The 16,410-nt window shown below is 36.1% G+C and overlaps 1 protein-coding gene across 2 annotated transcripts in view; it reads right to left on the bottom strand.

The window, feature by feature from the left end:
- macrod2 (mono-ADP ribosylhydrolase 2) overlaps positions 1 to 16,410 on the bottom strand; it is a 561,583-nt gene that overhangs the window by 145,758 nt on the left and 399,415 nt on the right. For both annotated transcript variants that reach the window (XM_084093701.1, XM_084093700.1), the window contains exon 7: positions 1,544 to 1,574. In XM_084093701.1, the coding sequence (XP_083949827.1) occupies positions 1,544 to 1,574 (31 nt within the window). The remainder of the gene's footprint in view (positions 1 to 1,543; positions 1,575 to 16,410) is intronic.

Genomic DNA, 16,410 nt, shown 5'->3' with positions numbered 1-16,410 from the left:
CTTTGATCATGATATTGAAGTGCTCTTCTTACTTTCAGAGTAAATGCTTTCTCCCTCAGTGATTATCTAAACAATTACACAATGCCAGAGAGGGAAGTTGCAGATTATTTATTGAATCAAACATAACCGCATCCTTTATGAAGTTCTGAGATCTCAAAGGCACTTTCTTGAGTGATAGAATCTTATCAATACACACACACATACATACATCATACTATTCAATCACTAGTTATCAAAAGCTTTTTGATAAACCCAACCGTTCTCGAATATCGCGCAAACGATTTCGGCAAAGAGCAGGCCAAATTGGACGTGAAGTAATATCTCTGCAACGTTTAAGCGTATTCAGCTCAAACTTGGTACATGTCATCACAAGCATGACCTGAGGCTACATGCAGCATTTCGGCACAGCGCCACCTACTGGTCATCTTCTGAACCGTTCGCCCAAAAATCAGTCTCTTTAGATTCGGAGCAGCATGCAGAATCAAATTATATTATCAAAAGTGCTAAGCAAGTTAATCATATTACAGTAATTGTATTTTCAGCCATTTTGACAAAATAATCAAAAAACATCTTATTGTTGCAGTTTTTCTGAAGCTCCCAGCCATGCTTTCATGTGACCATTGTTCCTTCTTGTGGCCTTGATAATTGCTGCTTGCAGCTATATTTATTATAATAACTATTTTACTTTTATTCAGCAAGGATGCATTACATTGATTAAAAGTGACAATTAAGATTTTACAATGTTACTAAAAATTTATATTTCACATACATGCTGATCTTTTGATCATAAATTATGTTTAAAAAAATCCAGAAAGAAATGCATCACGGTTTCCACAAAATTATTAAGCAGCTGTTATCAGCTGTTTTTAACAGTGATAATAAGAAATCTTTCTTAAGCATCAAATCGGCATATTATAATGATTTCTGAAGAATCATGTGACACTGAAGTATGAGTAATGAAAAGACTGGAGTAATTAAAAAATTCTGCTTTGCCATCACAGGAATAAATTACGTTTAAAATATATTAAAACAGAAAATGATAATAATATATATAATAATATTTCACAGTATTAATGTTTTATTGTATTTTCGATCAAATAAATGCCGTCTTGGTGAACATAAGACTTTCAAAAACATCAAAAAAATCATACCAACCCACAAACGCTTGAAAAGGTAGAGTACATAACCCCTAACGCACGCGCACACACGTGCACACACACACACAATGCAGAAATGCACACTCAAAAACATCTTTTTTTATAAAAAACAAGAGCAACTTTTGAAATTGAAAGTAATGCCGGGAGACATGATAAGATTATAGAGGTAATTTGTTCATCATCAGCTCTTTTAACCCTACATTGCACACACACACACACACACACACACACACACACACACACACACACACACACACACACACACAGTGAGCATTCATGTAAGTTGCTATCTAAACTGCACACATGCTTCTTCATGCACATGTTCAGAATCACACACAAACACATACACTGAAAAGGTTTGGAGGATGAATAGACATTTTGCTTACCATAAATTCCTGTCGATATGCATGGAAACGCCTGTAATAGAAAAAAAAGCAAATGGTAAGCCAACTCTGAAATTAAATTAATATAAAATCACATAAATTGTGACCCAAATCAATCAAGAATGAGAAAACCACCTTACAAACAGAAGTTAGTAATTGGATGTACATAATTCAGAGGGGTAGGCAATGAAATGAGCCCAATCTTACATTTTTCAGCCTTGTGATGTCGTCTTTTTAATTTCATTAAAAGCCAACTCTATGGAAATCTATAGCATGAATGGTCTGATTTTGAGAAATTTGACGTTTAGTGAATGTCAAATGTTTCATTAATAGCCTGTGGGAAAAAACTGCTTAATGTAGGCTAACATCAAACATCAAATATGTATTAATGGGTGTCTATGTTTTGATCACCATTCTGAATCCGATCTGGATGTAGTCTTTGACAAAAACAATTTTTTTTTTTATGAAACTTACCCACATTCAAGTGTTGATTAAAAAAAATGCATGAAGCTAGAATAAAACTTTTTGTTTGTATGTTTGTATAAAAGCAGAGAATCTGTTCTTTCTTTTTATATATTGCATGTCCAAATATTCATGCAACAAGATATCCGGGGGACCATGAAACTTATAGCATAAAAAATGCTGGCGCTGGCTGGCAACATTTTTACAATAAAGCTGGCGAGGAAAGAGTTAAGGGACAGTCATATTTCAGGGTGTCAGGACATAATAGCTGAAGGAGAGATGTCCTTTGGGAAATGTGCATCAGTCTGTATGATGCATCCAGAAAATGTGCATAGTAATTCAATACTCCTGAAAATTATAATTGATCCACTCATGGCCTTTACAATATCCTGGATCATTCTGAAGGGTAAATAGGCCTTGGATTGAAGCCACTTGGAGTCTGGGAAACGTTCTGATCTGTTTTAGTGATGGAGCTCTGACTGTCACGATCTCTGAGGAAAGTTACAAACTCAACACACTAGGAGGCAGAACGACACACTTTGGCAAGTGTTCACAGTACAGGTGAACATGACGATCCCAAAGTGTCTTTTTGCCTCATTTCAGTTGTGAATTTGGCACCTCATTGACTGAATGAAAGATTCAATTACACCTGAATTGGTCAATATATTTGGACTGTAGGTTACATTACTCTACATTAAATTTCAAAATCTCATGCACTTTATTTATTATGTGAAATGTAGGTTATAATGTGACTCAGGCACAAAGACAAACTCAATATACTGAACATATTTGAGCAAAGCAGGAATCAGTTTGGATTAAATGGACAGGTTACCCAAACATGAATATTCTGTCATTATTAACTCAGCCTCTTCACTTTTTAAACAAAAGAATATATTTTGAGGAACAATGGAGTCCGAATAATGTGTTATTTGGAAAAACATAATTTTGGAACCTAGATATTGGGTCATAAAAAAAAATGGTACAGATGAATACAGATAAATGAAAACTTTCTTGGAACACTTATTGAGAAATACTCAAACAGGTTGAGACACACTAATGTAGGGTCAAGTTCTGAATTCTGGACATATATTAATGTGGGACAATTCATCTGTCTTGTGTACGTTTCTGGCCCTATATCACAAGCAATGTTAACATACCCATATTCTTGTCAAGATGTTATGTGATGATACCTCATTTGTTGCTCTGAGTGACAATAAAATGTCCTTGATTACCTCAATTCTTATTAAAAACAAAAAATGAATAAAGTGATGTAAATCAAGGCCTTGTTTATTTAGGGCTGTTTATTTGTGTCTCTGTATTCGCTGATAAATTATATATCATTTTGTGAACAGGTGCATAAGAGTTTTCTACCGTGGAACAAAAAAGACCAGAGCGACTGAGGGAGAAACAGAGCATCTCTGATATTTATGGCCATATTTTTTAAAAGATTAAAAACTTACCATACTGTAATAGGTCTGGCTCTGCGGCACTTTGCACCAGATGTATTACTCAAGAGCAGGTTTAGAGCCGCAACAACCATCATTTTTCCATACGACCGCGTTCCACGTGCCCCGTTACACATTCATCATTTTTAGTATATTAATAAACAGTAAAGAGGAGATATTTATTCAAAGCTCTCATTTGTCTCCACAAACCAGCTGAATCTGTGCTTTAGCGTAGCATTTATCACAAAAAAACAAAGTGTGACCACTGCGTTAATGCAGCATTATGAAAAATGCAAATATGCCTATCTTTTCCGTTTGTTTGAATCTAGATTAGAAGAGGAGTAACTGTTCGAAAATAAAGTGAGGGTTAAAAAGGTGTGAATGCCGGTGCGATCGGCGTTTGTTGCTGTTTAATGACATTCTAAAGGCTGCTAATAAGGCTTTGTTTTAAAAATGTTTGAAGTGCTAAAAGTAGGTATTTTCCATATCAAATAAGCTTTTGTGCTGCAGTGAGAGCTTTGGCACAAAACACACTGCAATTGGAATAATGGTTTGCTAACAGAACATTAGAGACAAAACAACAACACAAAACAATGGCGATATAATTCCAGGTGACAGCTGTACAAATCAAAGGCAGTTGAGCTTTCAATGAGTAACAGATGAGACTCCCGCCAAGCTGTGTACCTCTGATTATAAACCATAACTTACTGCCGTATGGCAGATGATGCGGTATTATGCAGCATACGCACATCACCTGATTCCAGAATGTACAAGCTTATTTTATCTGCTGGTTTGCTACTTTCTTTCTGTTTTTTTGTTGTTGTTGTTGCTGTTTTTTTATCAGAAAGGAGGATCTTTGTTTAGCTGTTTATTATTTTACAGGGTTGTGTCAAAATACCGCTTGTCAATATCAATATTTCAGCTGAGTCTTTCACTAAAGCTTTGACCTTTCCAGGTGTACATCTCGCTTGGGCTCAAAATCCCCACGATGAGCAACAGAGGAGGGCCATTTTTAGACCGCTGCTCGGCTCAACACAATGTAGTCCCCTGAGTCCCCACGGGGTTCAATAAAGATACGCCCATATATACACAACAGCATGCTATAACTGGCCAGGCCAACATACTGGAATGTCATTCTGGTGATATCAGGGCTACTTGATGAGGGCTACTAAAAAAAACCCAACATGAAATCAAAATGTATTTATTCCTTATATAATTTATTTATTCTGAAATGTCCACTTATACCAATGAAATCAAAACAGATGGATATAAAATCAAGTCCTATGCTATATTTTTCTCTTTAAATATTTAGTTTCATTCAGAACTATGACATTATGAAAGTAAAAATGTCTACATTCACACATTTTTTTTTGGGGGGGGGGGGGGGGGGGGGGGGTTGTGTGTTGTATTTATTATTATTGCAGCATTATATCTGTTGTCCTCTTGTTATAATGCACCAAATTATTCGAAAGGCAAATGTCCTCTCTCAAAAACATTCTTACCATATCAGCAAAATCAGTTAAAAAATTCCAATTAAATACAATCCAATAATTCCCAGTTTGACCCTTAGCAACAGATAAAAACCCATTAGATGTTATCCAGCATGTTTGTATTTTCAGCTCACTGGCTCAATAGAGCATAAAGTGTCATCAGAAAATGACATATAAGAACATGCACATCTATTGGCTTTACATGACCACACATTGATCGAATACTCAATAAGGATAATATTCATGGAAGTACAATTTCTAAACCTCAATTATAGGTAAAGAGCAGAAGGTATTGAGTATTGAGAAAGTCTCAGTATCGAGCAAAAACACATAGCTGGTATGTCTGACTATCACAGATGGTGGAGGTGATAATAACGGCTTCATAGTGCAGCAGGATACACAACAGCAGAAGCCCAGAACTCACTATTTGATTTAGCTTTGACACAGTTACGCCATTGCAACCATGACTAGCAACACTTGTTTATATATATTACTCTGGTGCATTTATATCAAACCGCTGCCTTAATTAACAAGGCTGACATTATTACACCTCTGCAGTGACTTATGGTCCTGTGGCTGGATTATTATTTCTGATCTGTCAGTTCATTAGGACCGAATCAGGCTCAAGGCCCTCTTGCTTTTGCCTGCTTATTGTGTTTCGTGTTTTGCTTGCAGTAGCATGTTGAAATTGGTCACAAGGGAACCAATTCCACTGCAATCACTCTTCTCTAATCAATCATTTCCTCTTGTGTTCCTCTTGTTGTTTATTAAGATTATTATTGTTATTTATAACAGACGCACATTCTTTGCTGGAACTCCCACTAGGTTTAAGAGTAGCTCTTAATTGAATGAACTGCTGTGTGCTGTGTGGGTCTGCGTTTACATGTGTCGACAGTAGGGTTGCCAACCGTTCCGTATAATACGGAATCGTCCCGTATTTGACACATAAAAGCCTTGTTCCGTATTGAACTGATACGGAACGCACTTTGTTCCGTATTTTTGAGAATCAATTCAGTGCAAATCCATGACAGACACATGACAGACACATGTCAGACTATGAACGAAGACATTTGTAGGCTATGATAAGAAAAAAAACACCAAAGGTGCGGTAGATATTAATTTCTCCCCCTGTTTGTCTATGATCAGCGTAGCGTTTTCAACATCTTGGAACATCATCAGAGAATGCCCTTTTAATTGGTCGTTTCAGTCATTGTGAGTCACGTATCGTAGCAACGATGACGACAAGTGACAACAGCGGGAAATGTAAAAATGACTACCTCCGAGCAGCCGGCGAAAAAGAAAAGAGCACAAAAATATACGTGTTGTATTGCTTGAATGCAGTATTTGAGTGAAATATTTTATATTTTCTTTATTAGCTGTTTTTTTATGTATTATTGTTTTGCACTGGAAAGAAAGTTAACTATAATGGAAGTATAATTATATAAAGATATTTGCACTACACTTCCTTAAAATGTTGTCTAATTAAATTAAAAATATTATTTTTTGCACTGAAATTTTCTGAAAAGAACATTCTAGAAGTCTAATTCTATTGAATAAGTTCGCACAAAGCTACAGAAAATGTATGTATGTATTCTGTATTTCTATGCTTGTTATCACATTATGGAGTGGTATAGTGCCATATATGTTTACGTGGATGATCAGAGTAGGGATTTTTAAAATTGACTACTTGGTTGGGTGAATGAATGACAAGTCAATCTTAAAGAAGTACTGTATAATTAGACTGGTTTAGGGATATGCCTGACACTGATCAGGGGTGTGTTTGCCGATGCCGAAGTCTGAACTCACTAGCTGATCAAACTAACTGACTAGCTGGTAGTTGGATGACAAATCAAACATGTTGACCCATTTCTAAGCAGAATAAATCACGATCATGTTTGACAATATTCTTAAAGTTTATTTCAAACCTCTCTAACCATAGCATGTCTAACTATAATTTTTAAGCGAACCCAAAGACCTTGATTAGCTGGTTCAGGTGTGTTTGATTAGAGATGGAACTAAACTGGTACAGATGAACCACTGATACAACCTTCTTAAAGCTTCCAAAAGTCCCCTTATTTGCACGCACACCTCCAGGTCATCCATCTAATAAAGGAAATATCCACTTTAAGAAGGTGGAATCTCAAAGTAGATCTTAAATCCCTTTATTTAAGTGTATCCACTAAGGAAACAAAGCCATTTGGACAGGACGCACCATGACTTGGACTGGGACACTTGGCATGGCCAACTCTTCTGTCATGTGTGCATGTAGGGGCTCTGATTGCTCATAATCACAGATCTGCTCTCACGTTCATCCTCGGGCTGAAGCAGAGCATGCGGGTTGCCATGGAAACACACTGCTAAAAGCAGTGGAGCCGAGGAGATGACCCATCGGCCACAGTCTTGTCCTCTGTGTTTGTTCAAGGAGCTACTGAGTATAAATCACAATTTCTCACTGACAGTAACACTGCTTCAACTCATTGGTCACATTCATAAAGGGCAAAACACTGGCTTTCTTTGACATCTTCAACAAAAATAAGTTAATATTCATCAATAAGTCTTAAAAGAGCAATCTGCTACACTAAATTCAACATAACATATTTACATAACCTTTACCTTTTCCATGCATTCCCCACCCTTGGAATTAAACAGGCAGCATTTGCTGTGCCTTACATAAGTGAACCTGTAAATCCCACTCTCACTCTCTATATATTCATTTTCCAATCCAATATTCCATAACATGTATTATAGTCAAAACAGATTATTTCTGTCTCCAATAACAGAGGCAAATTTCAATTATTTCTGCTTTTGACACAATAATAACGTGATCTGCAAACAATAAAAACATGAATTATTGATCATAAAATAATTATTGCTGTTGTTATTTGAACTCACAAAACAGCTTTACATAATTATTGGTGGGCATTTTTCAGAGGCTCTCAGTCGATTACATCAATGCACCAATAGGGGATGACAAGGGATTGTATTTAAGAGTGAGGCATGTATCATTCTCTCAATCAATTCATTCAGAAACATTGATTCATTCAGGAATAAAGCAACTAAATGTATAGTCTTTGGTACTAAACGTATGCTTGGCAAGCCTTGCAACTTAAATCTAATTATTGATACATCTGTGGTAGAGCAGGTGAGTCAGACTAAACTCTTGGGTGTTGAGCTGGATAGTCAGCTCTCTTGGGCTGATCAGATTGACCACATTGTGTCTAAAATGGCCAAAGGCATTGCTTTTTCCCGGAGATGTTCAGTATATTGTCCACCCTGTTATGAAAACAGTTGTCCAGTCTTTAGTTCTGTCACATCTGGGGTACTGGCCAGTAATTTGGTCCAGTGCTGCATAGGGACATCTGAAAAAATTACAAATCGTTCAGAACAGAGCTGCAAGAGTAGCCCTTGGTTGCTCTTTTCGCTCAAGTGTAGATAAAATGCATACCTGTTTGGGCTGGCTAAAGGTGGAGGACAAACTTAATATAAGTCTTCTCTGTTATATGCACAATGCTCTATTTAAAAACAATCCAAAATCTTTTGTAGATAAATTGGTTTTTAGTGGGTATTGTCACGGACATGTTACGCGTCAGGTGAGCTCAGGTGTGTTAGTGGTTCCATCTGCAAGGTCCAATTGTGTGACAAGAACAGTTTTAGTTAGATCGTCATCTGCTTGGAATAAATTGGACTTAAGAACAAGGCATATATCCAACATATGTAATTTTAAGAAGACTCTAAAACAGATGACAATTAATAGTATTACACCAGTTAATTTGTGACTGTTATAGGTACTGACATTTTCAAATGCTGTATGTGCGTGAATGTGTATATGTGGATAAATGTATGCATGTGGTTATGTTATATGTATGTTATATTTATGTATGTTATATTTGTGTATTTTAACTGTACACACGTTTTAGTACTTATGGGCCCCAGGAAGACTAGCAACCACATTGTGGAAGCTAATGGGGATCCAAATAAATAAATAAATAAATAAATAAACTGACTGGCTGCATCTGAAATCTCACACTTCCCTATGTCCCTAAAAACAATATGTGACAAAGAAGTTTGTCCAAATTCATAGTACTCATAAAAGAGTAGGCAAAAAGTACCCAGATGACCTACTTCTTCCGGCGAGATTCTAGAGTGTGCATACGATGGACACTTTACCATCCCATGAGGCCACGGGAGAGGATTCGTGAATGGCAGTGAAGCCATACAACAGACACTGGTAGGTCACATGATAATGACAACATAGCAAATATAGTATGTCCGGATTACTTTCATACTACACATTCATACATAATAGAACATAACTTTTTAGCACTTGTAGAGTAATTACTTATTCAAAATAAGTACCTACTCAACAGATCATGCCATTCTGGATGCAGCCACTGTCTTTATGAGTGAATCATTGAATCATTCACTCTACCAATTCATTCCAAACACTGATTCATTAAGTAACGTCACTCGGAGACGTGGAGTAGTTAGTTCTGCTGTGGCTTCGTTTAGGGCCCTTTTTTCTGTTGTAGAGCAAAAATAGACAAAATAACGGGCAATATTTTCATCTAAAATACAAGTTATCCAATATTAAATCATTGTTTATTGAACTGTTGTATAAAAGATGCTTGCAACATTATGTGTGTGCAATTTCTGCATCAAGTTTTCCAAACACTCAATCCGTCTGCCACTGCCACTGTTATACAGTACCATATACAATTAGTTCAATAAATAAACTGTAGAGTTTGCATAATTATTTTAATACATAAAGAATTTGTATGTTCATTCCAAAATAATCCAATATTCCATAACACATGCAGGTCCAGCTAGTGATGCTGATAGACACCGTCATGGTTCATGAGAATGACAGACAGACTCAGGGGAACATCAGAGAAACACTAGAGAACAAAGGCCAGTAACTGACAGAGCCACTGGTGCAATGATCTTGATTAACACTCAATCACCACTTTTATGGCTGACCAACTGCTGCTCCTTCAAGTAGTCTAACAGAAGAGTTCGATATCCTCTCAACAACTGCAAGTGCTTGACTGAAAATGAGCAGTGAACTGACCAGTCTATCCAATAATCGAAATGCAGAACACACATATATTGTGCTTTTTGACACAATATGCAATTTTTGGTAGCACTTTACAATAAGGTCCCATTTGTTAACATTAGTAAACTTCATGAGTTCTGAACTAACTAACAATGAAGCATACGTCTAAAGCGTGTATTAATCTCAGCTAATGTTAATTTCAACATTTACTAATACCTTATTAAAATTAAAAGTTGTATATATTTTTAATGGTCCTGAGCTAACATGAACTAACAATAAACAATTACATTTTAATGAACTATCCTTCACAAAAATGATTAAATACTGTAAGAAATGAATTGTTCATTGTTAATGCTATAATTAATACATTAAATAATTAATGAGACCTTATTGTAATGTTTTTTGCAATTTGCATTATAAATGGATCAAATAAAATGATAGAATAAATACTAATATGATAAATAAATGCATACATGTAAATAAAACAGAATAATAACAGAAAAAAAAGTGGACAATATGGTGTAAATCTTAACAAAAGGCAAAAAAAAGGTGCAGAGAGAAATGGTATTCCACTTAAAATACAACAGGAAGAAAATATAAATCTCTCTAGCTCTCCAGGAATGCACGAGAACAAACATCTCGAGTGAGACGTTTTAGCAGAAAACAATAAGAGTAGAGAAGGAACAAATAGACAGTAAGCAGTTCTCACAAGCGCACCGACATGTCACTTTAATTCTGTCCACGGCCTGAATTTTACAGTTCAAGCTCCAGTGTGTTGTCAGCACCGGCCCCCTTTAAAAAATGTATCATACTGATTGCATTGTTTGTGGCGGCGGATGAAGGCTGCTCTGCCCAGCTCTCCAGCATGTTTATCAGCAGGGCCCTGGGGACGACGCTTCACCCTGACAGGCAGAATAATAGAAGCCATTCCCCTCTATCTGCCGCACAATCTCCCTCTCATTACAAAACGTCCAGATCAATTCTTTAAAGCCCTGAACTTTACATTGATTAAGATCTTTACTCTGACACGTAGCTAATGGTCTTATTAAATGTTTTATTGTATTTATCATGAGAGCTATGACATTATAAATTGAGGATGGCATTCGAATCAGGGGTTTAAAAGGGGAGCAGTTAAAATGGGAATAGAGATGAAAAGAATGGCGTGAGAAATGACTACATGAATATATATGTTTCTGCACGTACAGCAGCTACTGTAGTATATAACTGCAGATTATACTTGAAAACTCTAATGCCTCACTCTGAATTAGATGTTTAGTTTAGATGTATAGTTTTGACATAAGATCATATTATAATGCAAACTACTGGTATTTTATACCAAATTGATAAGAATGAGAGTTTTGTGACTATTAGTGTAAACATAGTTGGTTTGTCTTATTTAAATATTAAGATTCAGTAAAAAAAAAAAAAAAAAAAAAGTTATGTAATTCCAGTTATGTAATTTCTGCAAAGAATAAAAAAAAAAAGAGTTGACATCGTACAAACACTTTCAATTCCACATCCCTGAAGAATTATTGGAAGATGAAGAGTGAAGCTTACAGTAATTGCACATTTCAGAACAAGGAACCATCATTAAATCTGCAGTCATTTTTTTTTTTTCAGATGTAACCCTATTTTAAGCATTAAATAAGAATGAAAGGCTGACATTAGGGCCCATTCCATGATCTATACATCGACATTTCCTGCATACAGTACATTATCATGTAGAGGACAAGAGGCCATCCTTTCTATGTACCTTGTCGTGGGTTTCTCTCTTGTGCTCTGCTCCCAGTGTAAAACAGCTAATTAAACATTTTCTCCTTTCAAGACATCCTTCAGGAGTTCAAAAGCCACATATCAAAGGACGGTTCAAAGAAAATCCAGAGTCAAAAAAAGCAAAAGGTGCCAAAATGTTCTGCATTTTAAGGTGAAAAAAAGAGGTGACTTGGCTGCCAGTTAGAGCCTTGAATGTCCGACAAATAAAGAAGGAATGCTATTTCAATTAGTAAAATATTCACTTTTCTATCAGCGCAGACATATTATGAGTGCAGTAAAAATGAGCTTTTCAGTCTGTAGGTTTGTCCTAATGATTTTAAATTATGAAACGACTTGAGGACCGACACGAAGGTGGGTGAACCTCTCCTAACATTTCCTACCTTCATTTGAAGCTGCTCTATAATTGATTCTTGCGGTTCCCAGCATTTTAAAAGCATACTAATGACTGCAAAAAAAAAAAAAAACGGTTGTCCTTGACTAATGGGGGGGGAGCTGTGAAATTAAAAAGGGTGAATTTTTTCTCTTTCCTTTTTCCACCTTTCACTTTGACTGTATTCATTTTTAACCAATCTGAGCAGCTGATTAGAACATGAGGAGGGAAAAAAAATGCATGTAGATCTATATTCCCAATATCCAAATGTCTGGTTAATTACACTTAAGACAGGAGGGGGCATTTCATTACAACTAATCTATAGTCCAGACTAAAATGTAATATACTAGAACAGATGATGTTTGCTCTGGCGGGTGTAAGCCGGCAGCGGGGACTGTGGGAGGTTAGTGGGGTGCTGGGAAATCAGGAACAGGACACTGGCATAAAGGTCACTGGTATTGTGGCACTCAGGGAGAAATGGCTGGCCGGCATCTGGGGTGTATTTTTAGACGAACGTCCACTGCTAAAGGAGGACACCGGATTGCTGTCATCGGGGAGTGTTACTCAGGTGCAGAGTCTAAATGTGCCACCTCTATCTCTGTGATGCATGCTGGGAAAGTGTGTAAGCCAGGAGGCAAGTAATATGAAGAGTTGTATTGAATTTATGAAAGAAAACAAATTAATATTTTATCTATTTTTTTTACTCAATATATTATTTATTATTCCACCACCTACTAGACAAACTCACCCTGAAAAGTAAAACAACAGAGCAAACAGTGTTTTGTTTGCTACAAGCATGTTTATTGATATGTGTCTGTGGTCGAGAACCATCTACGCAGCCTTCGGCTGTATGAGACCATTAAATATCCAGGAAATTACATTAGCTATTCTGTCTCTGACTTTCCAGCCCAAAACTTTTTGCTCTTATAATTCCACATCTAATTAATGTATCTGCAGTGTGGAGATGTTTTAATATCAGATTTCACTCTGACTCAAAATGTTCTTGAGGGTATTCATTAGACGGGGTTCCTTACACGTAATCAGAGTTATAAAGCCCACTTTAATTGATCTTTAAAATCCAGAAAAAGGGCTTCAAATTCTAGCTTAGGAGTTGCTGTGAATGGTGAGAAATGTGTAGAAATGTACCATATTAGCACATATGTGTGCACAACAGTTAACTACAGTGCATATGTATTCTGTTTCTCACTGTGACCCCAAAACTGTGGTACAAATATTTCCCAAGAATGGATTCATTCTATGAATGCTTTCAACAAATGTGACTTTTTTTTCTCTTGATACACAAGCAGCTACATTTCACAAGGAAATTATGAACATTATTATTCTACCATTAACATTATAACTTATATCATTATTATATAAATTATATAACATTGCATTATAACATGCAATGTTATCATTGACAACAAGTATCAATACTAACAAATATTGATACATGTATACCAACATATTTGAATATAAGAAGACAATTGAGTAGTACTACTGTACAAATGAACAACCTGAAACAGCAAAAACGTAATAATGCTACTGAAAATCACTATCACACGTGTCTACAGATAAGAACACACTGGAACTTTGTTGTCCAGTATAGCTCTTGCCAAGTTGAAAGGAACTAAAAAAAAAAAAAAAAACTATGTGTGTACAATACTGGTAGTTCACTTCAAAGCAGCATCTTTACCTCTGAACAAACAAGCTTTTTTCCAACATGTCAGCCCACCCTGACCGAAAGAGCCTTTGGGAGTGCGGTGTGTTTGAACAGAAGTGCAGCATACACAGTCTGTGGGAAGATCCAGGGTTGTGGTTGGCCCTCTCCCGCTATGTAAGCACATAAATCTGCTTGTGCCCTGGAGGTGGGAACCGGCAGCACTAATTGACTGTAGAAAGATTAGGGGTCAGGGCCCCAGTAATATTAGCATTAATAAACTTGATCCCTCAAATGAAAGCAATCAGCCGAGGGGGTAGTTAGGTCCCTTTCTGCAGCACTGTGACCCGGTCAGATTACTTTTAGATCTCTTAAAACAAATGCATATGTGTTAGATGCTAAACAGAATTACTGACAAAAAAAACTACTTGTTACCTTGGGTTAACTTAGTTAACTAAGGGTTTTAATGAACACAAAAAGACAAAAAATTGTATTATGACAATAATTAGCTAATTAAAACACATATATATATATATAGGGTTACACTTTATTTTAAGGTGTCCTTGTTACAGTGTTAACGTTAGAAACTAAATGTAAGTTAGGGTTAGGGTTAGGCTTAGGGTTTGTTGCATGTAATTATGCATAATTTATCATTTAGTTTCTACTATAATAACTGCATGTATGCTAAAAATAAAGTGTTACCTTTTTCACATGCAAACATTTACTTATAAACACATTAAATTGATACAAAAAATTGTCAGTGAATGCATAAATAAATAAATGCTGTTCTTTTGGAAGGAAAAAAAAATCAAAGAATCCTAAAAATAAAAAAACAAAAAAAACCTGTTTGTTAATAAGAAATGTTTCTTGAGCAGCAAATCAGCATAATAGAATGATTTCTGAAGGATCATGTGACTCTGAAGACTGGAGAAATTATGCTAAAAATTTCAGCTTTGAAAACACAGGAATAAATTATATTATAAAAATGTCTTAAAATAGAAAACAGTTATTTCAATTAGTAATAATATGTCTTAAATTTTCTTAATGTTTTTACTGTATTTCTGATCAAATAAATGCATCCTTGGTGAGCATAAGAGACTTATTTTTAAAAACAAAAATTGTACCGACCCCAAACCTTTGAACGGTAGTGTAAAACTTAAGCAAAAATAAGATGAATTAAGATCAAAAAGATGAAAAAAAGTAATATGGTAAGAATATGAATGTTTCACATAATGGTCAAAATGATGCAAATGCACAAGTGAAATAATGTTTCAATATTTGGGTTAAATTTGCAGTTTTTCGTCAACTAAAGTTCAAATAAATAAGTTTTCGTCAAATAAATCTATGTATATGGCATGACAAAATAGACAAAATTGAAAGGATATATTTATCTAAAGACAAATTTGGAATTATGACCAAAAAGACCAAAACTAAGAAAAAAAAAAAAAAGTGAACACATTATTTGTACCTGATTGTCAATATCAGGTCTTGTGATATGATCTGGGACTGTAGAGAAAGGTAGAGTAGTATGACCTCAGCTCAAAGAAGTCGTATCAAATATCTAAATCAGCCTTCGTCTGGGTGTTCAAACCATCTCACAACAAAGCATCATCAATAGAAAGGTCCTTGGCCAGAGGACGAGGCATAACTGAACAGGACACACATTAGCCCAGCCATGTGGGCAGCCATAGGGCACCTCTACAGATGAAGTGGTGCCACTTTGATCCCAAAGCCCGCTGCTGCCAGGCCCAGAAGAGCCAGATTAGTCAGCCAAAGCGACACAAAGCACTTTGTTCGGCCTGGCTCAGTAAAATGACAGAGAATGCCATGGTGCCCCAAAAAAGTCTCCTCTGAGGTTTCCAATTCTTTTGAGGCAACCTCAGCGTTGTAAAAGGGGGAGATCAAAGGGTAGCACAAGTCACTGATAACTATAGTATACTGTATAATGACCCACTTTGAGAGCGACGCTTTTGTTGCTACAGCGCATGGATGTCGAGACCCTTCGCTATTAGTCATTCTGATGCCTCATTTTCATACGACCTTTATTTGATTACATTCTTTATTTTTTCTCCAAGACATTAATGATGAAAGAACGATGGTGACAATATTCTATAGAAAGACTTTACAAGCCAAAAGGTTGCTCATTTGGAGTGATTGCTAAGTGATTACCCTGAACCTTCCATGCAGAATAAGGTTGTATCTGTGGACTACTATGGAAAAACTCTGAGAAATGCGGTTCATTCGTCTGTCAATCACTGAAAAGGAAAGTGGAAAATACTATGTTCGTTCATAAGGAAAGGTACGTCTAACCCTGTGATTGAGACGATTCTAACAGAGGAGACTTCTCCATAAGTCTCTAAGTCTTGAGAAGCAACACCTGCCACAGAAAGATCAAAGCTGTTTTCACAGTCTGACTTTTCCCCTTTGACAGTATTATTTTGTGACCAGCTGTGAACGGGAATAAATGTGTGAGAACCATGAACTCTCTACCTCTCTTCCACTCTGCCTCCTTCTGCATGGTGCACACAACATAATCGCCATTATGGAAGACTTTTCCTAGCAAAAATCTTGATACTTAAATTCTAAACTTAATAATAATAATAATAATAATAATAAT

The sequence above is a fragment of the Abramis brama genome (assembly GCF_963993115.1).
Source record: "Abramis brama genome assembly, chromosome: 19".
NCBI classification, from domain to species: Eukaryota; Metazoa; Chordata; class Actinopteri; order Cypriniformes; family Leuciscidae; genus Abramis; species Abramis brama.
Note: the sequence above shows the minus strand (reverse complement) of the source record. Positions and strands in the feature narration are given on the sequence as shown.